The 26,245-nt window shown below is 43.4% G+C and overlaps 2 protein-coding genes and 1 long non-coding RNA gene across 3 annotated transcripts in view; all 3 read left to right on the top strand.

Moving 5' to 3' along the window:
* The window catches only part of LOC115170251 (FYVE and coiled-coil domain-containing protein 1), a 55,139-nt gene extending 35,225 nt beyond the window's left edge, over positions 1–19,914 (top strand). The window contains exons 17-19 of the mRNA XM_029726649.1: positions 4,266–4,476; positions 17,538–17,647; positions 19,347–19,914. Of these exons, the coding sequence (XP_029582509.1) occupies positions 4,266–4,476; positions 17,538–17,647; positions 19,347–19,416 (391 nt within the window). The 3' untranslated portion in view covers positions 19,417–19,914. The remainder of the gene's footprint in view (positions 1–4,265; positions 4,477–17,537; positions 17,648–19,346) is intronic.
* On the top strand, positions 5,203–14,009 carry LOC115170252 (uncharacterized). Its single transcript, XR_003871012.1, has 3 exons — positions 5,203–5,242; positions 10,997–11,445; positions 13,725–14,009. It is a non-coding gene; the product is annotated as an uncharacterized LOC115170252 (long non-coding RNA).
* LOC115170250 (neuroblast differentiation-associated protein AHNAK-like) lies at positions 19,424–20,948 on the top strand. Its single transcript, XM_029726648.1, has 2 exons — positions 19,424–19,693; positions 19,748–20,948. The coding sequence occupies exons 1-2, from the start codon at positions 19,562–19,564 to the stop codon at positions 20,939–20,941; spliced, it is 1,326 nt and encodes a 441-aa protein (XP_029582508.1). The 5' UTR covers positions 19,424–19,561; the 3' UTR covers positions 20,942–20,948.
* The last annotated feature ends 5,297 nt before the right edge of the window (positions 20,949–26,245 follow it).

The raw sequence follows: 26,245 nt of genomic DNA, 5'->3' as shown, positions 1-26,245 counted from the left end.
ATCATGGTTTTTGGTGGTTTTCCAAAGCCAGAATTCAAACAAGAAGTCAACAAATGAGAGCACCTGGGGAGTAGGAGTGGAGCTAGGCACTGCTGGGCCTGGATTAACCTCTACATCACCAGAGGACCAGAGGAGGAGTAGGATAAGGGTACGGCTAAAGGCTATAGGAACTGGCCGTCTAGCACGTTCGGAACAGAGAGTAAAAGGAGCAGGTTTCTGGGCACGATAGCATAGATTCAAGGCATAATGTACAGACAGAGGTATGGTAGGATGTGAGTACATTGGAGGTAAACCTAGGCATTGAGTAATGATGAGAGAAATATAGTCTCTAGAGACGTTTAAACCAGGTGATGTCATCGCATATGTGGGAGGTGGAAGAACATGGTTGGTTAAGGCATATTGAGCAGGGCTAGAGGCTCTACAGTGAAATAATAAAATATAAATAAAATAATGATGGACTGTCGTTTGTCTTTGCTTTTTTGAGCTGTTCTTGCCATAATATGGACATGGTCTTTTACCAAATAGGGCTATCTTCTGTATAGCACCCCTACCTTGTCACAACACAACTTATTGGCTCAAACACATTAGGAAGGAAAGAAATTCCACAAATTAACTTTAACAAGGCACACCTGTTAATTGAAATGCATTCCAGGTGACTGCCCCATGAAGCTGGTTGAGAGAATGCCAAGAGTGTTCAAAGCTGTCATCAAGGCGAAGGTTGGCTACTTTGAAGAATCTAAAATATATTTTGATTTAACACTTTTTTGGTTACTATCACGTTTCAGGTAAGACCCAAGTGCAGACTGTGTTGAAGTAACAATGTTTATTGCAACAACAAGGGCAGGCAAACGACAGGTCAAGGCAGGCAGGGGTCGATAATCCAGAGTAGGAGCAAAGGTACAGGACTGCAGGCTCAGGGTCAGGCAGAGTGGTCAGGCAGGTGGGCTCAGAGTCAGGACAGGCAAGGGTCAAAACCAGGAGGACGAGAAAAAGAGGAGGAAAACGCTGGTTGACTTGAACAAACAAGACAAACTGGCACAGACAGAAAACACAGGTATCAATACCCAGGGGATAAGTAGTGAAGATGGGCGACACCTGGAGGGGGGTGGAGACAAGCACAAGGACAGATGAAACAGATCAGGGTGTGACAGTTACTACATGATTCCGTATGTGTTATTTCATAGTTTTGATGTCTTCACTATTATTCTACAATGTAGAAAATATTACAAAATAATGAAAAGCCCTGGAATGAGTAGGTGTGTCTGTCACACCCCGTAGAGATCCTTATTATTCTCTATGTTTGGTTAGGTCAGGGTGTGACTCGGGTGGGGAAGTCTATGTTTTCTGTTTCTATGTTTTTGGGCCAAGTGTGGTTCCCAATCAGAGGCAGCTGTTTATCGTTGTCTCTGATTGGGAATCATACTTAGGCAGCCTGTTTTCTTCCTGTGTTTGTGGGAGGTTGTTTTCTGTTTAGTGTCTGTACCTGACGGAACTGTGCGTTTTCGCTTTTGTTTGAGTGTGTTTATGAATAAAGTAATCATGAACACTTACCACGCTGCGCCTTGGTCCACTTCAACTACCTCATACGACGAACGTTACGTTATTCTACAAAGTAGAAAATAGTAAAAATAAAGAAAAACCCTGGAATGAGTAGGTGTATCTATACTTTTGACTGGTACTGTACATACAGTCATTAAAATGCAAATCAATTTACAAAATTTTTTGACATGCATTTTTCTGTATTTTTTGTTGTTGTTATTCTGTCTCTCACTGTTCAAATAAACCTACCATTAAAATTATAGACTGATCATTTCTTTGTCAGTGGGCAAAAGTACAAAATCAGCAGGGGATCAAATACTTTTTTTCCCCTCACTGTAGCTAGGCTATAGCTATACTGTACTTTCAAGACTAAAGGCTGGGTTATACTACTATACTAGAGCACATTCTGGCACTCTAGATTCAATTTACGAACACACCCATAGTATAAACCAGCCTTTAGTCTTGAAATCTTTGGTTGAATCCTTAAAGAGACGGGTGCGGCTAAAGCTTAAGAGGGTGTGAACGATGCTGAATGGGTGTAGACAAAGAAGAGCTCTCCAGTAGGTACCAAAACATTCAAAGGCCATTTTCTCAAAGTGAGGTTACAAATGTATCAACTTTGAAAGCATTATTACTTCCCCATTGTTCCTTAACTGTAGTGTATGATATACCACTTTCTAGCTTGGAGTGTCTACTTTTATCCAATGTATAAAACATTTTTAAAAAAATAAAATTTTGCTACAAAACATCAGCCTGGTCGGTCACAAATGGGCACAGGTGGCTACATGCAGCTCTCGCTTTGATCTCAAACAAGCGCATCTAGTCGCGACCACTCATACTGTAAACACAGTCCAGTTCAAAGTTAATGGCACAGATCCATATATAACAATGGCTATTTGCATATAGGCCTACTGCAGCTCTGATTGGTTATGGTGCACCTGTCTTTGTAGAGTGTTGTTGTGCCTGTCAATGCAATAGAATCCTACTCCAATGTGCTCTGCCTACAAGAAAATCTCTTGCACAGTTAGTTTTGTATACTAAGTTTGCGTAGTTTGTTTTGTTTTCATTATGTTACATTAAAAGTGACTGATATTGTGTTGATTTGAGCACAATTCCCAAAGTAGAGCTAAACGTTGATACTGTCAAAGGAGAAAACTGTAGAATCTTGAGTGAAGTTTATTCTCATGCTTCTCTGCATGGGCTGATATTTCATTTACATTTTACATTTTAGTCTTTTAGCAGACACTCTTATCCAGAGCGACTTACAGTAGTGAATGTATACATTTCATACATTTTTTAATATAATTTTTTCTTCCCCGTACTGGTCCCCCGTGGGAATCGAACCCACAACCCTGGCGTTGCAAAAAACACCATGCTCTACCAACTGAGCCACACAGGCAATGTGTATTATGTTTAACATACTATTAAAAAAGTACTCACTTATAGGAGTGGCTAATTATTTACAAGTTGCCAGCTATCCCCATTAACCCATCGTCGAAACCACATTTTCATCTTCTGTGGTTTGGAAACTTCCTGTTTGAAGTGAATGACATCTGGCGCAACGTAACAGAGTGATTTATGGGTAATGTGAATGAGGTATTTGAATTGGTTACCCTGTATGACCAGAACCACCTCCCATAAAGATCTAGTCAAAAGAAGGGGAAAGACGTAGTGTCATTTGAGACAAAAACAAGCCCATCTTTCTGGCTCTCCCTGGAGTTATCTTTCTGGCTCTCCCTGGAGTTATCTTTCTGGCTCTCCCTGGAGTTATCTTTCTGGCTCTCCCTGGAGTTATCTTTCTGGCTCTCCCTGGAGTTATCTTTCTGGCTCTCCCTGGAGTTATCTTTCTGGCTCTCCCTGGAGTTATCTTTCTGGCTTTCACTGGAGTTATCTTTCTGGCTCTCCCTGGAGTTATCTTTCTGGCTCTCCCTGGAGTTATCTTTCTGCGGCTTCTTTTTTTCTCTCATCTTTGCCTCTGGCTGTGAATCTAGCTGTGAATCTGGCTGTGAATCTGGCTGGAAATCTGACTGCATGTACTGGCTGGGATTCTGGCTGCATGTACTGGCTGTTAATCTGGCTGTTGATCTGGCTGCATGTACTGGCTGTTAATCTGGCTGCATGTACTGGCTGTTAATTTGGCTGTGATTCTGGCTGCATGTACTGGCTGTTAATTTGGCTGGGAATCTGGCTGCATGTACTGGCTGGGATTCTGGCTGCATGTACTGGCTGTTAATTTGGCTGTGATTCTGGCTGCATGTACTGGCTGTTAATTTGGCTGGGAATCTGGCTGCATGTACTGGCTGGGATTCTGGCTGCATGTACTGGCTGTTAATTTGGCTGTGATTCTGGCTGCATGTACTGGCTGTTAATTTGGCTGGGAATCTGGCTGCATGTACTGGCTGGGAATCTGGCTGCATGTACCGGCTGTTAATTTGGCTGTGATTCTGGCTGCATGTACTGGCTGTTAATCTGACTGCATGTACTGGCTGTTAATTTGGCTGTGATTCTGGCTGCATGTACTGGCTGTTAATTTGGCTGTGATTCTGGCTGCATGTACTGGCTGTTAATCTGGTTGTGATTCTGGCTGCATGTACTGGCTGTTAATCTGTCTGGGAATCTGTCTGTTAATCTGTCTGTGAATCTGTCTGTTAATCTGTCTGTGAATCTGTCTGTGGTGTTTTGTTATTAATGTGTTGTTGTTATGATGCGTGTGTCCTCCTCTCCAGGCTGTGTGTTCCGTTCAGTGAGGAGGAGATCAGTGTGTTTGGTGACGATCTGAGGGAGCTGTTCATCAGGTCTGGTTGTTACAGCTCCATCCCCATTACTGGGTCTACCCCTGGTGCTTCCATACACTGGCTGTTCACCTCACATCCCAAGAGCATCTCATTTAGTGTGCTGTACAGAGAGGACACGCACACACCTCTGGACGAGGCTAAGGTATATTTAACACACACTGCTGTTCTAAAGTATAGGATTAGGATTAATATGTTCGAATGTATAGGATTAGGATTAGCATTAATGTGTTCTAAGGTATATTTAACACGCTGCTGGAGTAGGTCAGTTATTAGTGTTTAAAATAATGTGTTCTAAAGTATAGGGTTATGATTAGGATTAATGTGTTCTAACGTATAGGGTTAGGATTAGGATTAATGTGTTCTAACGTATAGGGTTAGGATTAGGATGAATGTGTTCTAAAGTATAGGGTTAGGATTAGGATTAATATGTTCTAATGTAGAGGGTTAGGATTAATGTGTTCTAAGGTATAGGGTTAGGATTAGGATTAATGTGTTCTAATGTATATGGTTAGGATTAGGATTAATGTGTTCTAAGGTATAGGGTTAGGATTAATGTGTTCTAATGTATAGGGTTAGGATTAGGATTAATGTGTTCTAAAGTATAGGGTTAGGATTAATGTGTTCTAAAGTATAGGGTTAGGATTAGGATTAATGTGTTCTAATGTATAGGATTAGCATTAGGATTAATGTGTTCAAACGTATAGGGTTAGGATTAGGATTAATGTGTTCTAATGTATAGGGTTAGGATTAGGATTAATATGTTCTAAAGTATAGGGTTAGGATTAGGATTAATGTGTTCTAAAGTATAGGGTTAGGATTAGGATTAATGTGTTCTAAAGTATAGGGTTAGGATTAGGATTAATGTGTTCTAATGTATAGGGTTAGGATTAGGATTAATGTGTTCTAAAGTCTAGGGTTAGGATTAATGTGTTCTAAAGTATAGGGTTAGGATTCATGTGTTCTAAGGTATAGGGTTAGGATTAGGATCAATGTGTTCTAATGTATAGGGTTAGGATTCATGTGTTCTAATGTATATGGTTAGGATTAGGATGAATGTGTTCTAAGGTATAGGGTTAGGATTCATGTGTTCTAAAGTATAGGGTTAGGATTAGGATTAATGTGTTCTAAAGTATAGGGTTAGGATTAGGATTAATGTGTTCTAATGTATAGGGTTAGGATTAGGATTAATCAAATCAAATCAAATGTATTTATATAGCCCTTCGTACATCAGCTGAAATCTCAAAGTGCTGTACAGAAACCCAGCCTAAAACCCCAAACAGCAAGCAATGCATGTGAAAGAAGCACGGTGGCTGGGAAAAACTCCCTAGGAAAAACTCCTGAGAAAGGCCAAAAACCTAGGAAGAAACCTAGAGAGGAACCAGGCTATGAGGGGTGGCCAGTCCTCTTCTGGCTGTGCCGGGTGGATAATTATAACAGAACATGGTCAAGATGTTAAAATGTTCGTAAATGACCAGCATGGTCAAATAATAATAATCATAGTAGTTGTCGAGGGTGCAACAAGCACGTCCGGTGAACAGGTCAGGGTTCCATAGCCGCAGGCAGAACAGTTGAAACTGGAGCAGCAGCATGGCCAGGTGGACTGGGGACAGCAAGGAGTCATCATGCCAGGTAGTCCTGAGGCATGGTCCTAGGGCTCAGGTCCTCCGAGAGAAAGAAAGAAAGAAAGAGAGAAAGAGAGAATTAGAGAGAGCATATTTACATTCACACAGGACACCGGATAAGACAAGAGAATACTCCAGATGTAACAGACTGACCCTAGCCCCCCGACACATAAACTACTGCAGCATAAATACTGGAGGCTGAGACAGGAGGGATCAGAAGACACTGTGGCCCCATCCGATGATACCCCCGGACAGGGCCAAACAGGCAGGATATAACCCCACCCACTTTGCCAAAGCACAGCCCCCACACCACTAGAGGGATATCTACAACCACCAACTTACCGTCCAAAGACAAGGCCGAGTATAGCCCACAAAGATCTCCGCCACGGCACAACCCAAGGGGGGGGCGCCAACCCAGACAGGAAGACCACATCAGTGGCTCAACCTACTCAAGTGACGCACCCCTCCCATGGACGGCATGGAAGAACACCAGTAAGTCAGTGACTCAGCCCCTGTAAAAGGGTTAGAGGCAGAGAATCCCAGTGGGAAGAGGGGAACCGACAAGGCAGAGACAGCAAGGGCGGTTCGTTGCTCCAGCCTTTCCGTTCACCTTCACACTCCTGGGCCAGACTATACTTAATCATAGGACCTACTGAAGAGATAAGTCTTCAGTAAAGACTTAAAGGTTGAGACTGAGTCTGCGTCTCTCACATGGGTAGGCAGACCATTCCATAAAAATGGAGCTCTATAGGAGAAAGCCCTACCTCCAGCCGTTTGCTTAGAAATTCTAGGGACAATTAGGAGGCCTGCGTCTTGTGACCGTAGCGTACGTGTAGGTATGTACGGCAGGACCAAATCGGAAAGATAGGTAGGAGCAAGCCCATGTAATGCTTTGTAGGTTAGCAGTAAAACCTTGAAATCAGCCCTTGCCTTAACAGGAAGCCAGTGTAGGGAGGCTAGCACTGGAGTAATATGATCAAATTTTTTGGTTCTAGTCAGGATTCTAGCAGCCGTATTTAGCAGTAACTGAAGTTTGTTTAGTGCTTTATCCGGGTAGCCGGAAAGTAGAGCATTGCAGTAGTCGAGCCTAGAAGTAACAAAAGCATGGATTAATTTTTCTGCGTCATTTTTGGACAGAAAGTTTCTGATTTTTGCAATGTTACGTAGATGGAAAAAAGCTGTCCTTGAAGCAGTCTTGATATGTTCTTCAAAAGAGAGATCAGGGTCCAGAGTAACGCCGAGGTCCTTCACAGTTTTATTTGAGACGACTGTACAACCATCCAGATTAATTGTCAGATTGAACAGAAGATCTCTTTGTTTCTTGGGACCTAGGACAAGCATCTCTGTTTTGTCCGAGTTTAAAAGTAGAAAATTTGCAGCCATCCACTTCCTTATGTCTGAAACACAGGCTTCTAGCGAGGGCAATTTTGGGGCTTCACCATGTTTCATTGAAATGTACAGCTGTGTGTCGTCCGCATAGCAGTGAAATTTAACATTATGTTTTCGAATGACATCCCCAAGAGGTAAAATATATAGTGAAAACAATAGTGGTCCTAGAACGGAACCTTGAGGAACACCGAAATTTACAATTGATTTGTCAGAGGACGAACCATTCACAGAGACAAACTGATATCTTTCCGACAGATAAGATCTAAACCAGGCCAGAACTTGTCCATGTAGACCAATTTGGGTTTCCAATCTCTCCAAAAGAATGTGGTGATCGATGGTATCAAAAGCGGCACTAAGATCTAGGAGCATGAGGACAGATGCAGAGCCTCGGTCTGACGTCATTAAAAGGTCATTTACCACCTTCACAAGTGCAGTCTCAGTGCTATGATGGGGTCTAAAACCAGACTGAAGCGTTTCGTATACATTGTTTGTCTTCAGGAAGGCAGTGAGTTGCTGCGCAACAACTTTTTCTAAAATTTTTGAGAGGAATGGAAGATTCGATATAGGCCGATAGTTTTTTAGAATTTCTGGGTCAAGATTCGGCTTTTTCAAGAGAGGCTTTATTACTGCCACTTTTAGTGAGCTTGGTACACATCCGGTGGATAGAGAGCCGTTTATTATGTTCAACATAGGAGGGCCAAGCACAGGAAGCAGCTCTTTCAGTAGTTTAGTTGGAATAGGGTCCAGTATGCAGCTTGAGGGTTTGGAGGCCATGATTATTTTCATCATTATGTCAAGAGATATAGTACTAAAACACTTTAGTATCTCCCTTGATCCTAGGTCCTGGCAGAGTTGTGCAGACTCAGGACAATGGAGCCCTGGAGGAATACCCAGATTTAAAGAGGAGTCCGTAATTTGCTTTCTAATGATCATGATCTTTTCCTCAAAGAAGTTCATAAATTTATTACTGCTGAAATGAAAGCCATCCTCCATTTGCGAATGCTGCTTTTTAGTTAACTTTGCGACAGTGTCAAAAAGAAATTTCGGATTGTTCTTATTTTCCTCAATTAAGTTGGAAAAATAGGATGATCGTGCAGCAGTGAGGGCTCTTCGATACTGCACGGTACTGTCTTTCCAAGCTAGTCGGAAGACTTCCAGTTTAGTGTGGCGCCATTTCCGTTCCAATTTTCTGGAAGCTTGCTTCAGAGCTCGTGTATTTTCTGTATACCAGGGAGCTAGTTTCTTATGACAGATGTTTTTAATTTTTAGGGGTGCAACTGCATCTAGGGTATTGCGCAAGGTTAAATTGAGTTCCTCGGTTAGGTGGTTAACTGATTCTTGTCCTCTGACGTCCTTGGGTAGGCAGAGGGAGTCTGGAAGGGCATCAAGGAATCTTTGGGTTGTCTGAGAATTTATAGCACGACTTTTAATCTTCCTTGGTTGGGGTCTGAGCAGATTATTTGTTGCAATTGTAAACGCAATAAAATGGTGGTCCGATAATCCAGGATTATGAGGAAAAACATTAAGATCCACAACATTTATTCCATGGGACAAAACTAGGTCCAGAGTATGACTGTGGCAGTGAGTAGGTCCAGAGACATGTTGGACAAAACTCACTGAGTCGATGATGGCTCCGAAAGCCTTTTGGAGTGGGTCTGTGGACTTTTCCATGTGAATGTTAAAGTCACCAAAAATTAGAATATTATCTGCTATGACTACAAGATCCGATAGGAATTCAGGGAACTCAGTAAGGAACACTGCATATGGCCCAGGAGGCCTGTAAACAGTAGCTATAAAAAGTGATTGAGTAGGCTGCATAGATTTCATGACTAGAAGCTCAAAAGACGAAAACGTCATTGTTTTTTTTTTTGTAAATTGAAATTTGCTATCGTAAATGTTAGCAACACCTCCGCCTTTGCCGGATGCACGGGGGGTATGGTCACTAGTGTAACCAGGGGGTGAGGCCTCATTTAACACAGTAAATTCATCAGGCTTAAGCCATGTTTCAGTCAGGCCAATCACATCAAGATTATGATCAGTGATTAGTTCATTGATTATAACTGCCTTGGAAGTGAGGGATCTAACATTAAGTAACCCAATTTTGAGATGTGAAGTATCACAATCTCTTTCAATAATGGCAGGAATGGAGGAGGTCTTTATACTAGTAAGATTACTGAAGCGAACACCGCCATTTTTAATTTTGCCCAACCTAGATCGAGGCACAGACACGGTCTCAATGGGGAAAGCTGAGCTGACTACGCTAACTGTGCTAGTGGCAGACTCCACTAAGCTGGCAGGCTGGCTGGCTAACAGCCTGTTGCCTGGCCTGCACCCTATTTCATTGTGGAGCTAGAGGAGTTAGAGCCCTGTCTATGTTCGTAGATAAGATGAGAGCACCCCTCCAGCTAGGATGGAGTCCGTCACTCCTCAGCAGGCCAGGCTTGGTCCTGTTTGTGGGTGAATCCCAGAAAGAGGGCCAGTTATCTACAAATTCTATCTTTTGGGAGGGGCAGAAAACAGTTTTCATCCAGCGATTGAGTTGTGAGACTCTGCTGTAGAGCTCATCACTTCCCCTAACTGGGAGGGGGCCAGAGACAATTAATCGATGCCGACACATCTTTCTAGCTGATTTACATGCTGAAGCTATGTTGCGCTTGGTGACCTCTGACTGTTTCATCCTAACATCGTTGGTGCCGACGTGGATAACAATATCTCTATACTCTCTACACTCGCCAGTTTTAGCTTTAGCCAGCACCGTCTTTAGATTAGCCTTAACGTCGGTAGCCCTGCCCCCTGGTAAACAGTGTATGATCGCTGGATGATTAGTTTTAAGTCTAATACTGCGGGTAATGGAATCGCCAATGACTAGGGTTTTCAATTTGTCAGAGCTAATGGTGGGAGCCGTCGGCGTCTCAGACCCCACAACGGGAGGAGCAGAGACCAGAGAAGTCTCGGCCTCCGACTCCGACTCGCTTAACGGGGAGAACCGGTTGAAAGTTTCTGTCAGCTGAATAAGCGACACCGGTTGAGCATTCCTACAGCGTTTCCCTCCAGACGCCATGAGAAAGATGTCCGGCTGCGGGGACCGTGCGAGGGGGTTTATACTAACGTTACTATCTGTACTTGCTGGTGGCACAGACGCTGTTTCATCCTTTCCTACACTGAAATGACCCTTGCCTAACGATTGCGTCTGAAGCTGGGCTTGCAGCACAGCTATCCTTGCCGTAAGGCGATCGTTCTCCTGTATATTATGAGTACAACGACTGCAATTAGAAGGCATCATGTTAATGTTACTTAGCTTCAGCTGTTTGAAGTCCTGACGAACCATGTCCAGATAAAACCTCCGGGATAGGAAAGTTGAATGAAAAAAAAAGTTGAGTGAGGGAAAAAGTAAAAATATACGGTAATGAAAAAGTAAAAACCGTCAGGTAGCAAAGTAAAAACGGCAACAAAAACGCACAGCAGCGTAAACAAGTCTGCAAGTTGTGACCGGAAACACATGTGTTCTAAAGTATAGGATTAGGTTTAATGTGTTCTAATGTATAGGGTTAGGATTAGGATTAATGTGTTCTAAAGTATAGGGTTAGGATTAGGATTAATGTGTTCTAAAGTATAGGGTTAGGATTCGGATTAATGTGTTCTAAAGTATAGGGTTAGGATTAGGATTAATGTGTTCTAATGTATAGGGTTAGGATTAGGATTAATGTGTTCTAAAGTATAGGGTTAGGATTAATGTGTTCTAATGTAAAGGTTTAGGATTAGGATTAATGTGTTCTAAAGTATAGGATTAGGTTTAATGTGTTCTAATGTATAGGGTTAGGATTAGGATTAATGTGTTCTAATGTATAGGGTTAGGATTAGGATTAATGTGTTCTAAAGTATAGGATTAGGTTTAATGTGTTCTAATGTATAGGGTTAGGATTAGGATTAATGTGTTCTAAAGTATAGGGTTAGGATTAGGATTAATGTGTTCTAAGGTATAGGGTTAGGATTAGGTTTAATGTGTTCTGATGTATAGGGTTAGGATTATGATTCATGTGTTCTAAAGTATAGGGTTAGGATTAGGATTGATGTGTTCTAAAGTATAGGGTTAGGATTAGGTTCAATGTGTTCTAAAGTATAGGGTTAGGATTAGGATTAATGTGTTCTAAAGTATAGGATTAGGTTTAATGTGTTCTAAGGTATAGGGTTAGGATTAGGATTAATGTGTTCTAAGGTATAGGGTTAGGATTAGGATTAATGTGTTCTAAAGTATAGGGTTAGGATTCGGATTAATGTGTTCTAATGTATAGGGTTAGGATTAATGTGTTCTAAAGTATAGGGTTAGGATTAGGATTAATGTGTTCTAAAGTATAGGGTTAGGATTAGGTTTAATGTGTTCTAATGTATAGGGTTAGGATTATGATTCATGTGTTCTAAAGTATAGGGTTAGGATTAGGATTAATGTGTTCTAAAGTATAAGGTTAGGATTAGAATTAATGTGTTCTAAAGTATAGGGTTAGGATTAGGTTTAATGTGTTCTAATGTATAGGGTTAGGATTATGATTCATGTGTTCTAAAGTATAGGGTTAGGATTAGGATTAATGTGTTCTAAAGTATAGTGTTAGGATTAGGATTAATGTGTTCTAAAGTATAAGGTTAGGAGTAGGTTTAATGTGTTCTAATGTATAGGGTTAGGATTATGATTCATGTGTTCTAAAGTATAGGGTTAGGATTAGGATTAATGTGTTCTAAAGTATAGGGTTAGGATTAGGATTAATGTGTTCTAAAGTATAGGGTTAGGATTAGAATTAATGTGTTCTAAAGTATAGGGTTAGGATTAATGTGTTCTAAGGTAAAGGTTTAGGATTAGGATTAATGTGTTCTAAAGTATAGGGTTAGGATTAGGATTAATGTGTTCTAAAGTTTAGGATTAGGATTAATGTGTTCTAATGTATAGGGTTAGGATTAGGATTAATGTGTTCTAAAGTATAGGGTTAGGATTAGGATTAATGTGTTCTAAGGTATAGGGTTAGGATTAGGTTTAATGTGTTCTGTTGTATAGGGTTAGGATTATGATTCATGTGTTCTAAAGTATAGGGTTAGGATTAGGATTGATGTGTTCTAAAGTATAGGGTTAGGATTAGGTTTAATGTGTTCTAAAGTATAGGGTTAGGATTAGGATTAATGTGTTCTAAAGTATAGGATTAGGTTTAATGTGTTCTAAGGTATAGGGTTAGGATTAGGATTAATGTGTTCTAAAGTATAGGGTTAGGATTAGGTTTAATGTGTTCTAATGTATAGGGTTAGGATTATGATTCATGTGTTCTAAAGTATAGGGTTAGGATTAGGATTAATGTGTTCTAAAGTATAGGGTTAGGATTAGAATTAATGTGTTCTAAAGTATAGGGTTAGGATTAGGTTTAATGTGTTCTAATGTATAGGGTTAGGATTATGATTCATGTGTTCTAAAGTATAGGGTTAGGATTAGGATTAATGTGTTCTAAAGTATAGGGTTAGGATTAGGATTAATGTGTTCTAAAGTATAAGGTTAGGAGTAGGTTTAATGTGTTCTAATGTATAGGGTTAGGATTATGATTCATGTGTTCTAAAGTATAGGGTTAGGATTAGGATTAATGTGTTCTAAAGTATAGGGTTAGGATTAGGATTAATGTGTTCTAAAGTATAGGGTTAGGATTAGAATTAATGTGTTCTAAAGTATAGGGTTAGGATTAATGTGTTCTAAGGTAAAGGTTTAGGATTAGGATTAATGTGTTCTAAAGTATAGGGTTAGGATTAGGATTAATGTGTTCTAAAGTATAGGGTTAGGATTAGGATTAATGTGTTCTAAAGTATAGGGTTAGGATTAATGTGTTCTAATGTAAAGGTTTAGGATTAGGATTAATGTGTTCTAAAGTATAGGGTTAGGATTAATGTGTTCTAATGTAAAGGTTTAGGATTAGGATTAATGTGTTCTAAAGGTTAGGATTAGGATTAATGTGTTCTAAAGTATAGGGTTAGGATTAGGATTAATGTGTTCTAAAGTTTAGGATTAGGATTAATGTGTTCTAATGTATAGGGTTAGGATTAGGATTAATGTGTTCTAAAGTATAGGGTTAGGATTAGGATTAATGTGTTCTAAGGTATAGGGTTAGGATTAGGTTTAATGTGTTCTAATGTATAGGGTTAGGATTATGATTAATGTGTTCTAAAGTATAGGGTTAGGATTAGGATTAATGTGTTCTAAAGTATAGGGTTAGGATTAGGATTAATGTGTTCTAAGGTATAGGGTTAGGATTAGGATTAATGTGTTCTAAGGTATAGGGTTAGGATTAGGATTAATGTGTTCTAAAGTATAGGGTTAGGATTAGGATTAATGTGTTCTAAGGTATAGGATTAGGATTAATGTGTTCTAATGTATAGGGTTAGGATTAGGATTAATGTGTTCTAATGTATAGGGTTAGGATTAGGATTAATGTGTTCTAAAGTATAGGGTTAGGATTCGGATTAATATGTTCTAAAGTATAGGGTTAGGATTATGATTAATGTGTTCTAATGTATAGGGTTAGGATTAATGTGTTCTAAAGTATAGGATTAGGATTAGGATTAATGTGTTCTAATGTATAGGATTAAGTTTAATATGTTCTAAAGTATAGGGTTAGGTTTAGGATTACTGTGTTCTAAAGTATAGGGTTAGGATTAGGTTTAATGTGTTATAAGGTATAGGGTTGTCACGTCCTGACCAGCAGATGGAGCTAGGGTTTTAGTTTTGGGGTCAGGACGTGGCAGGTTTGTGTTTGTATATGTTGGTTGGATGATTGGGACTTCCAATTGAAGGCAGGTGTGTATAGTTGCCTTTGATTGGAAGTCCTATATAGGTGTGTGTGTTTGTCTTTGGGGTGGTGGGGAATTGTTGTGAGCACTGCTTTGTTTGGTTGAGCCTGCCACACCGTCACATTGTGAGTACCGTCCATTGTTTTGTTTATTGTTTTGTTTTCTCAAGTGGATACCTTACATGTTTTTTGCAGTAATAAATATGAGTATCCACACTTCCGCTGCGCCTTGGTCCTTCTATCTACCATACGACATCTTCAACGACAAGTATGACATTTTTGGTGACAGAATTCCCCACCAACACAGGACCAAGCAGCGGAAGAAGGCTGGCAAGGACTGGGAGACCGAGAGGCACCCCCAATAATTTTTTAGGGGGGGGCACAAGGGCTGTGTGAAGGAGCTGCCCGCCAGTCAACAGTCGTCAGAGCTGCCCGCCAGTCAACAGTCGTCAGAGCTGCCCGCCAGTCAACAGTCGTCAGAGCTGCCCGCCAGTCAACAGTTGTCAGAGCTGCCCGCCAGTCAACAGTCGTCAGAGCTGCCCGCCAGTCAACAGTCGTCAGAGCTGCCCGCCAGTCAACAGTCGTCAGAGCTGCCCGCCAGTCAACAGTCGTCAGAGCTGCCCGCCAGTCAACAGTCGTCAGAGCTGCCCGCCAGTCAACAGTCGTCAGAGCTGCCCGCCAGTCAACAGTCGCCAGAGAGGTCAGACTGCGCTGAACTGCCGGAGTGGTCAGACTGCGCTGAACTGCCGGAGTGGCCAGACTGCGCTGAACTGCCGGAGTGGCCAGACTGCGCTGAACTGCCGGAGTGGCCAGACTGCGCTGAACTGCCGGAGTGGCCAGACTGCCCTGAACTGCCGGAGTGGCCAGACTGCCCTGAACTGCCGGAGTGGCCAGACTGCCCTGAACTGCTGGAGTGGCCAGACTGCCCTGAACTGCCGGAGTGGCCAGACTGCCCTGAACTGCCGGAGTGGCCAGACTGCCCTGAACTGCCGGAGTGGCCAGACTGCCCTGAACTGCCGGAGTGGCCAGACTGCCCAGACTGTCCCGAGTTGCCAGACTGCCCAGACTGTCCCGAGTTGCCAGACTGCCCCGAGCTGCCAGACTGCCCCGACTGCCCCGAACTGCCAAAGTGGCCCGACTGCCCCGAACGGCCAGAACCGGAGCCACCTCCAGGATAGGTGGGTTGGGGAGGGAGGATGTAGCACAGTGCCGTCGGTGACGGCAGCCACCCTCCCTTCCCTCCCTTATGGTTTAGGGGTTATTGTTTGTTGGTTTTTGTTGGGGTATTGGGGATTTTCTTGTGTTTTTCTTGTGTTTTTCTTTTTAGGTGCATTCCGGGGACTGCACCTTGAGGGGGGGGTACTGTCACGTCCTGACCAGCAGATGGAGCTAGGGTTTTAATTTTGGGGTCAGGACGTGGCAGGTTTGTGTTAGTATATGTTGGTTGGATGATTGGGACTTCCAATTGAAGGCAGGTGTGTATAGTTGCCTTTGATTGGAAGTCCTATATAGGTGTGTGTGTTTGTCTTTGGGGTGGTGGGGAATTGTTGTGAGCACTGCTTTGTTTTGTTGAGCCTGCCACACCGTCACATTGTGAGTACCGTCCATTGTTTTGTTTATTGTTTTGTTTTCTCAAGTGGATACCTTACATGTTTTTTGCAGTAATAAATATGAGTATCCACACTTCCGCTGCGCCTTGGTCCTTCTATCTACCATACGACATCTTCAACGACAAGTATGACATTTTTGGTGACAGAATTCCCCACCAACACAGGACCAAGCAGCGGAAGAAGGCTGGCAAGGACTGGGAGACCGAGAGGCACCCCCAATAATTTTTTAGGGGGGGGGCACAAGGGCTGTGTGACGGAGCTGCCCGCCAGTCAACAGTCGTCAGAGCTGCCTGCCAGTCAACAGTCGTCAGAGCTGCCCGCCAGTCAACAGTCACCAGAGCTGCCCGCCAGTCAACAGTCGTCAGAGCTGCCCGCCAGTCAACAGTCGTCAGAGCTGCCGCCAGTCAACAGTTGTCAGAGCTGCCCGCCAGTCAACAGTCGTCAGAGCTGCCCGCCAGTCAACAGTCGTCAGAGCTGCCCGCCAGTCAACAGTCGCCAGAGAGGTCAGACTGCGCTGAACTGCCGGAGTGGTCAGACTGCGCTGAACTGCCAGAGTGGCCAGACTGCGCTGAACTGCCGGAGTGGCCAGACTGCGCTGAACTGCCGGAGTGGCCAGACTGCGCTGAACTGCCGGAGTGGCCAGACTGCCCTGAACTGCCGGAGTGGCCAGACTGCCCTGAACTGCCGGAGTGGCCAGACTGCCCTGAACTGCCGGAGTGGCCAGACTGCCCTGAACTGCCGGAGTGGCCAGACTGCGCTGAACTGCCGGAGTGGCCAGACTGCGCTGAACTGCCGGAGTGGCCAGACTGCCCTGAACTGCCGGAGTGGCCAGACTGCCCTGAACTGCCGGAGTGGCCAGACTGCCCAGACTGTCCCGAGTTGCCAGACTGCCCAGATTGTCCCGAGTTGCCAGACTGCCCCGAGCTGCCAGACTGCCCCGACTGCCCCGAACTGCCAAAGTGGCCCGACTGCCTGGAACGGCCAGAACCGGAGCCACCTCCATGATAGGTGGGTTGGGGAGGGAGGGTGTAGCACAGTGCCGTCGGTGACGGCAGCCACCCTCCCTTCCCTCCCTTATGGTTTAGGGGTTATTGTTTGTTGGTTTTTGTTGGGGTATTGGGGATTTTCTTGTGTTTTTCTTGTGTTTTTCTTTTTAGGTGCATTCCGGGGACTGCACCTTGAGGGGGGTACTGTCACGTCCTGACCAGCAGATGGAGCTAGGGTTTTAGTTTTGGGGTCAGGACGTGGCAGGTTTGTGTTTATATATGTTGGTTGGATGATTGGGACTTCCAATTGAAGGCAGGTGTGTATAGTTGCCTTTGATTGGAAGTCCTATATAGGTGTGTGTGTTTGTCTTTGGGGTGGTGGGGAATTGTTGTGAGCACTGCTTTGTTTGGTTGAGCCTGCCACACCGTCACATTGTGAGTACCGTCCATTGTTTTGTTTATTGTTTTGTTTTTTCAAGTGGATACCTTACATGTTTTTTGCAGTAATAAATATGAGTATCCACACTTCCGCTGCGCCTTGGTCCTTCTATCTACCATACGACATCTTCAACGACAAGTATGACATTTTTGGTGACAAGGGTTAGGTTTAATGTGTTCTAAGGTATAGGGTTAGGATTAGGATTAATGTGTTATAATGTATATGGTTATGATTAATGTGTTCTAAATGATAGGGTTAATAATGTGTTATTAAAGGGTTAGGTTTAGGTTTAATAATCTGTTGTTCTAAGGTTAAGGTATTCTGTCCTGTCTCTCTGTATTCCAGGTACTGATCCCTCTGACTCGCTGTCACTCCCACAAAGAGACCATGACAGGAGAGCTGATGGTCAGAAACACTGGAGAATACACACTCATCTTCGACAACTCCTTCTCCAGGTACACACACACTTCTATACTACACACTTCTATACTACACACACACATCTATACTACACACTTCTATACACACACACACTTCTATACTACACACTTCTATACACACACACACTTCTATACTACACACTTCTAAACAAACACACACATCTATACTACACACATCTATACCCACACACATCTATACACACACACACACACACACATCTATACCCACACACATCTATACACACACACACATCTATACCCACACACACATCTATACTACACACATCTATACCCCCACACATCTGTACCCACACACATCTATACTACACACATCTATACACACACACACATCTATACACACACACATCTATACTACACACATCTATACTACACACATCTATACCCACACACATCTGTACCCACACACATCTATACTACACACATCTATACCCACACACATCTGTACCCACACACATCTATACTACACACATCTATAACCACACACATCTATACTACACACATCTGTACCCACACACATCTATACCCACACACATCTATACTACACACATCTATACCCACACACATCTATACCCACACACATCTATACTACACACATCTATACCCACACACATCTATACCCACACACATCTATACCCACACACATCTATACTACACACATCTATACCCACACACATCTATACACACACACACACACATCTATACCCACACATCTATACACACACACACATCTATACCCACACACACATCTATACTACACACATCTATACCCCCACACATCTGTACCCACACACATCTATACTACACACATCTATACACACACACACATCTATACCCACACACATCTATACTACACACATCTATACCCACACACATCTGTACCCACACACATCTATACTACACACATCTATACCCACACACATCTGTACCCACACACATCTATACTACACACATCTATACCCACACACATCTATACTACACACATCTGTACCCACACACATCTATACCCACACACATCTATACCCACACACATCTATACTACACACATCTATACCCACACACATCTATACTACACACATCTATACTACACACATCTATACCCACACACATCTATACCCACACACATCTATACCCACACACATCTATACTACACACATCTATACCCACACACATCTATACCCACACACATCTATACCCACACACATCTATACCCACACACATCTATACCCACACACATCTATACCCACACACATCTATACCAACACACATCTATACCACACACATCTATACCAACACACATCTATACTACACACATCTATACCCACACACATCTATAACATGGTGGATGTAACAGTCTGTATGTTCTATCCCTCCTGACCCCGTTCTGTCTCCTCTCTATCCCCCCACACCCCGTTCTGTCTCCTCTCTATCCCTCTTCATCCCGTTCTGTCTCCTCTCTATCCCTCCTCACCTCGTTCTGTCTCCTCTCTATCCCCTCCTCACCCCGTTCTGTCTCCTCTCAACCCCCCCTCACCCCGTTCTGTCTCCTCTCAACCCCCCCGCACCCCGTTCTGTCTCCTCTATCCCTCATCTCCCCGTTCTGTCTCCTCTCTATCCCTCCTCACCTCGTTCTGTCTCCTCTCTATCCCCCCTCACCCCGTTCTGTCTCCTCTCTATCCTGTCCTCTGTGGTGTAGGTTCATCTCTAAGAAGGTGTTGTATCGTCTGAGTGTTGAGCAGCCAGTGGTCTACGATGGAACACATTGACTGTCTGGAGAGGAGAGGAGAAGACTTCTGGTCCTTTTTCCACAGTCTCTCTGTTGTTGTTAGATGAGAGGGTGTTTGAAACAATGGGACTGACTAAAATGAGAAGAACTCTGTTCTCTTTTCTCCATCTGGCTGTTGTCGTTATATGAGAGGGAGGTTTGTTTGTGTTGTTAAAGTAGAGGTCATGTGTGTCAGTCATGGTTCTACGACTGGTCTGTGTATCTGTAGGTCAAATGAACTGTGCCTTCAGCTGAATGGACCCAGACAGACTGGAGAGTTGAATGGACCCAGAGAGACCGGAGAGTTGAATGGACCCAGACAGACTGGAGAGTTGAATGGACCCAGAGAGACCGGAGAGTTGAATGGACCCAGACAGACTGGAGAGTTGAATGGACCCAGAGAGACCGGAGAGTTGAATGGACCCAGACAGACTGGAGAGTTGAATGGACCCAGACAGACTGGAGAGTTGAATGGACCCAGACAGACTGGAGAGTTGAATGGACCCAGAGAGACCGGAGAGTTGAATGGACCCAGACAGACCGGAGAGTTGAATGGACCCAGACAGACTGGAGAGTTGAATGGACCCAGACAGACTGGAGAGTTGAATGGACCCAGACAGACTGGAGAGTTGAATGGACCCAGAGAGACCGGAGAGTTGAATGGACCCAGACAGACTGGAGAGTTGAATGGACCCAGACAGACTGGAGAGTTGAATGGACCCAGACAGACTGGAGAGTTGAATGGACCCAGAGAGACCGGAGAGTTGAATGGACCCAGACAGACCGGAGAGTTGAATGGACCCAGACAGACTGGAGAGTTGAATGGACCCAGACAGACTGGAGAGTTGAATGGACCCAGACAGACTGGAGAGTTGAATGGACCCAGAGAGACCGGAGAGTTGAATGGACCCAGACAGACTGGAGAGTTGAATGGACCCAGACAGACTGGAGAGTTGAATGGACCCAGACAGACTGGAGAGTTGAATGGACCCAGACAGACTGGAGAGTTGAATGGACCCAGACAGACTGGAGAGTTGAATGGACCCAGACAGACTAGAGAGTTGAATGGACCCAGACAGACTGGAGAGTTGAATGGACCCAGAGAGACCGGAGAGTTGAATGGACCCAGACAGACTGGAGAGTTGAATGGACCCAGAGAGACCGGAGAGTTGAATGGACCCAGAGAGACCGGAGAGTTGAATGGACCCAGACAGACCGGAGAGTTGAATGGACCCAGACAGACCGGAGAGTTGAATGGACCCAGAGAGACCGGAGAGTTGAATGGACCCAGACAGACTGGAGAGTTGAATGGACCCAGACAGACTGGAGAGTTGAATGGACCCAGACAGACTGGAGAGTTGAATGGACCCAGACAGACTGGAGAGTTGAATGGACCCAGACAGACTGGAGAGTTGAATGGACCCAGACAGACTGGAGAGTTGAATGGACCCAGACAGACTGGAGAGTTGAATGGACCCAGAGAGACCGGAGAGTTGAATGGACCCAGACAGACTGGAGAGTTGTAATGTAAAACACGGGGTTAGAACGTTCCTCTCAGCTGCTGTATCAGGAGGTCTGGTCTGGCCTGGTCTGGTCTGACCTGGTCTGGTCTGGTCTGGTGTGGGTCTGGTCTGGTCTGGCCTGGCCTGGTCTGGTCTGATGTGGTCTGGTCTGGCCTGGTCTGGTGTGGTGTGGTCTGGTGTGGTGTGGTCAGGTCTGGTCTGGTCTGGTCTGGCCTGGTGTGGTGTGGTCTGGTCTGGCCTGGTCTGGTGTGGTCTGGCCTGGCCTGGTCTGGCCTGGTCTGATCTGGTGTGGTGTGGTCTGGCCTGGTCTGGTCTGGCCTGGCCTGGTCTGGTCTGGTCTGGTCTGCACTGGTTTAGAAAATAGTAGGCAGAGAAAGGTCATATGAAAACACTGGTATGTTATTGATCAAATTAAAGCATGTAACTTGCAGAATCAGAGTTAAAATGTTTCTCTTAGCTGCTATGTCAATAGGTTTACCTGTACCAAACACCAACACTGATCAGGACTGGTCAGGACTGGTCTGAACTGGTCTGAACTGGTCAGGACTGGTCTGGACTGGTCTGAACTGGTCTGGACTGGTCAGGACTGGTCAGAACTGGTCTGAACTGGTCTGAACTGGTCAGGACTGGTCTGAACTGGTCAGGACTGGTCTGAACTGGTCTGAACTGGTCTGGTTTAGATCAATAGTACCCAGAGAAAGGTCATGAAGTGGAAACACTCAGTGTGTAAGGAGATGTAAAGCTTGGCTGTAACACTACATAGTGTAAAGCATGGCTGTAACACTACATAGTGTAAAGCTGTAACACTACATAGTGTAAAGCTGTAACACTACATCGTGTAAAGCTGTAACACTACATCGTGTAAAGCTGTAACACTACATCGTGTAAAGCTGTAACACTACATAGTGTAAAGCGTGGCTGTAACACTACATAGTGTAAAGCGTGGCTGTAACACTACATAGTGTAAAGCTGTAACACTACATAGTGTAAAGCATGGCTGTAACACTACACAGTGTAAAGCGTGGCTGTAACACTACATAGTGTAAAGCTTAGCTGTAACACTACATAGTGTCAAACGTGGCTGTAACACTACATAGTGTAAAGCGTGGCTGTAACATTACATTGTGTAAAGCGTGGCTGTAACACTACATAGTGTAAAGCTGTAACACTACATAGTGTAAAGTGTGGCTGTAACACTACATAGTGTAAAGCTTGGCTGTAACACTACTTAGTGTAAAGCTGTAACACTACATAGTGTCAAACGTGGCTGTAACACTACATAGTGTAAAGCGTGGCTGTAACATTACATAGTGTAAAGCGTGGCTGTAACACTACATAGTGTAAAGCTTGGCTGTGACACTACATAGTGTAAAGCTTGGCTGTAACACTACATAGTGTAAAGCGTGGCTGTAACACTACATAGTGTAAAGTGTGGCTGTAACACTACATAGTGTAAAGTGTGGCAATAACACTACATAGTGTAAAGTTTGGCTGTAACACTACATAGTGTAAAGCGTGGCTGTAACACTACATAGTGTAAAGCGTGGCTGTAACACTACATAGTGTAAAGCGTGGCTGTAACACTACATAGTGTAAAGCTTAGCTGTAACACTACATTGTGTTTCTCATTTGGAAGAATGTATGAAAGTCAGCAGTTGAAATAGATCAATTGCATAATTTCACCTTTTTTAATCAAATTATTGTAAATTACTATACATCCATATTTACAGTTTATTAACTCACTACAGATAGAACACGTCTTCCACAGTTTATTAACTACACTACAGATAGAACACGTCTACACAGTTTATTAACTACACTACAGATAGAACACGTCTACACAGTTTATTAACTACACTACAGATAGAACACGTCTCCACAGTTTATTAACTACACTACAGATAGAACACGTCTACACAGTACCATAAATATATATACTACTGTATATATTGATACATTCTTCCAAATGAGAAGTAGTTTTTTTTTTCATGGTAATGTATTGCCAAAAAGAATGTCTCATACACTGTACAGTACCAGTCAAAAGTTTGGACACACCTACTCATTCAATAGTTTTTCTTTATTTTTACTATTTTCTACATTGTAGAATAATAGTGAAGATATGAAAACTATGAAATAACACATATGGATTCATGTAGTAACCAAAAAAAGTGTTAAACAAATCAAAATATATTTTAGATTCTTCAAAGTAGCCACCCTTTAACTTGATGATAGCTTTGCACACTCTTGGCATTCTCTCAACCAGCTTCATGAGGTAGTCACCTGGAATGCATTTCAATTAACAGGTGTGCCTTGTTAAAAGTTAATTTGTGGAATTTATTTCCATCTTAATGCTTTTGAGCCAATCAGTTGTGTTGTGACAAGGAAGGGGTGGTATACAGAAGATAGCCCTATTTGGTAAAAGACCAAATCCGTATTATGGCAAGAACAGCTCAAATAATTCTCATTCTCTCAACCAACAACTCGGTTGTAACACTCACTACTGAGTTCCAAACTGCCTCTGGAAGCAACGTCAGCACAATAACTCTTCGTTGGGAGCATCGGCTGAGCAGTGGAAACGTGTTCTCTGGAATGATGAATCATGCTTCACCATCTGGCAGTCCGATATATGAATCTGGGTACTGGCGGATGCAAGGAGAGCACTTCCTGCCCCAATGCATAGTGCCAACTGTAAAGTTTGGTGGAGGAGGAATACTGGTCTGGGGCTGTTTTTCATGGTTCAGGCCCCTTAGTTCCAGTGAAGGGAAATCTTAACGCTGCAGCATACAATGACATTATAGATGATTCTGTGCTTCCAACTTTATGACAACAGTTTGGGGAAGGCGCTTTCCTGTTTCAGCATGACAATGCCCCCGTGCACAAAGCGAGGTCCATACAGAAATGGTTTGTCAAGATCGGTGTGGAAGAACTTGACTGGCCTGCACAGAACCCTGACCTCAACCCCATCAAACACCTTTGGGATGAATTGGAACGCCGACTGCGATCCAGGCCTAATCGCCCAATATCAGTGCCCGACCTCACTAATGTTCCTGTGGCTGAATGGAAGGAAGTCCCCACAGCAATGCGCCAACATCTAGTGTAAAGCCTTCCCAGACCTTTCTGTTTTTTACCTGATTAGCCTTTCTAAGTGTGTTATGGGTGCAGAGGGCTATAATGTAGCAGTGTGCAGAAGCCTTCAGAAAGTATTCATACCACTTGAATTATTCCACATTTTGTTGGGTTACAGCATAAAACATTTATCAAAAAATGTCTCTCTACACCCCTTCAAAATGACAAAGTGAAAACATGTTTTTATAAATGTTGGCAAATACAGAAATATCTAATTTACTTAACTATTCACAACCCTGAGTCAATACTTTGTAGAAGCACCTTTGGCAGCGATTTACAGCTGTGTCTCTAAGAGCTTTCCACACGTTGATTCTGCAACATTCAACCTCTGTCAAATTGGTTGTTGATCATTGCTAGACAACCATTTCCAGGTCTCGCCATCGATTTTCAAGCAGATTTAAGTCAAAACTGTAACTCGGCCACTCAGGAACATTCACCGTCTTCTTGGTAAGCAACTCCAGTGTAGATTTGCCCTTGTGTTTTAGGTTAATGTTCTGCTGAAATGTGAATTCATCTCACAGCCACCACTAGAGTGCATTCGGAAAGTATTCAGGCCCCTTGACTTTTTCCATATTTTAGTACTTTACAGCCTTATTCTAAAATGGATTAAATCGTTTTTTTTACCTCAATCTACACATAATATCCCATAATGACAAAGCAAAAAAACATTTTTTTTTTTTACTGAAATATTAAATTTACATAAGTATTCAGACCCTTTACTCAGTACTTTGTTGAAGCACCTTTGGCAGCAATTACAGCCTTGAGTCTTCTTGGGGATGACGCTACAAGATTGGCACACTTGTAATTGGGGAGTTTCACCCATTCTTCTCTGCAGAACTTCTCAAGCTCTGTCAGGTTGGATGGGGAGCGTTGCTGCACAGCTATTTTCAGGTCTCTCCAGAGATGTTCGATAGGGGTTAAAGTCCGGGCTCTGGCTGGGCCACTCAAGGACATTCAGACTTGTCCCGAAGCCACTCCTGCGTTCTCTTGGCTGTGTGTTTAGGGTCGTTGTCCTGTTGGAAGGTTATCCTTCACCCCAAACTCCAAGCTGGCAGTCCTGTGCCTTTTACTGAGAAGTGACTTCCGTCTGGCCTCTCTACCGTAAAGACCTGATTGGTGAAGTGCTGCAGAGATGGTTGTCCTTCTGGAAGGTTCTCCCATTTCCACAGAGGAACTCTGGAGCTCTGTCAGAGTGACCATCGGGTTCTTGGTCACCTTCCTGACCAAGGCCCTTATCTGCTCAGTTTGACGGGGCGGCCAGCTTAAGGAAGAGTCTTGGTGGTTCCAAACTTCTTCCATTTAAGAATGATGGAGGCCACTGTGTTCTTGGGGACCTTCAATGCTGTAGACATGTTTTGGTACCCTTCCCCAGATCTGTGCCTTGACACAATCCTGTCTCAGAGCTCTACTGACAATTCCTTCGACCTCATGGCTTGGTTTTTGCTCTGACATGTACTGTCAACTGTGGGACCTTATATAGACATGTGTGTGCCTTTCCAAATCATGTCCAATCAATTGAATTTACCAAAGGTGGACTCCAATCAAGTTGTAGAAACATCTCAAGGATGACTAATGGAAACAGGATGGACCTGAGCTCAATTTCGAGTCTCATAGCAACGGGTCTGAATACTTATGTAAATGTGGCATTTTTGTTTTTAATACATTTGCAAAAATGTCTAAACCTGTTTTCACTTAGCCATTATGGGGTATTGTATGTATAATTAATCAATTTTAGAATTAGGCTGTAACGTAACAAAATGTGGTAAAAGCTTGGATTTGCCCCAAACATAGCACTTTGTATTCAGGACAAAAAGTGAATTGCTTTGCCACATTTTTTGCAGTACTACGTTAGTGCCTTGTTTTCGTTCTTTCAATTAGGTTACTATTGGTTACTATGGTTACTATGGTTACTATTGTGGTGTAACTACAATGTTGTTGATCCATCCTCAGACTTCTCCAATGACGGCCATTAAACCTTGTAACTGTTTTAAAGTCACCATTGGCCTCATGGTGAAATCTCTGAGCTGTTTCCTTCTGATCCGGCAACTGAGTTAGGAAGGACGCCTGTATCTTTGTAGTGACTGGGTGTATTGATACACCATCCAGTAATTAATAACTTAGCCATGCTCAAAGGGATATTCAATGTCTGCTTTTTTTTTACCCATCTACCAAGTGGTGCCC

The sequence above is a fragment of the Salmo trutta genome, chromosome 31 (assembly GCF_901001165.1).
Source record: "Salmo trutta chromosome 31, fSalTru1.1, whole genome shotgun sequence".
NCBI lineage: Eukaryota > Metazoa > Chordata > Actinopteri > Salmoniformes > Salmonidae > Salmo > Salmo trutta.
Note: the sequence above shows the minus strand (reverse complement) of the source record. Positions and strands in the feature narration are given on the sequence as shown.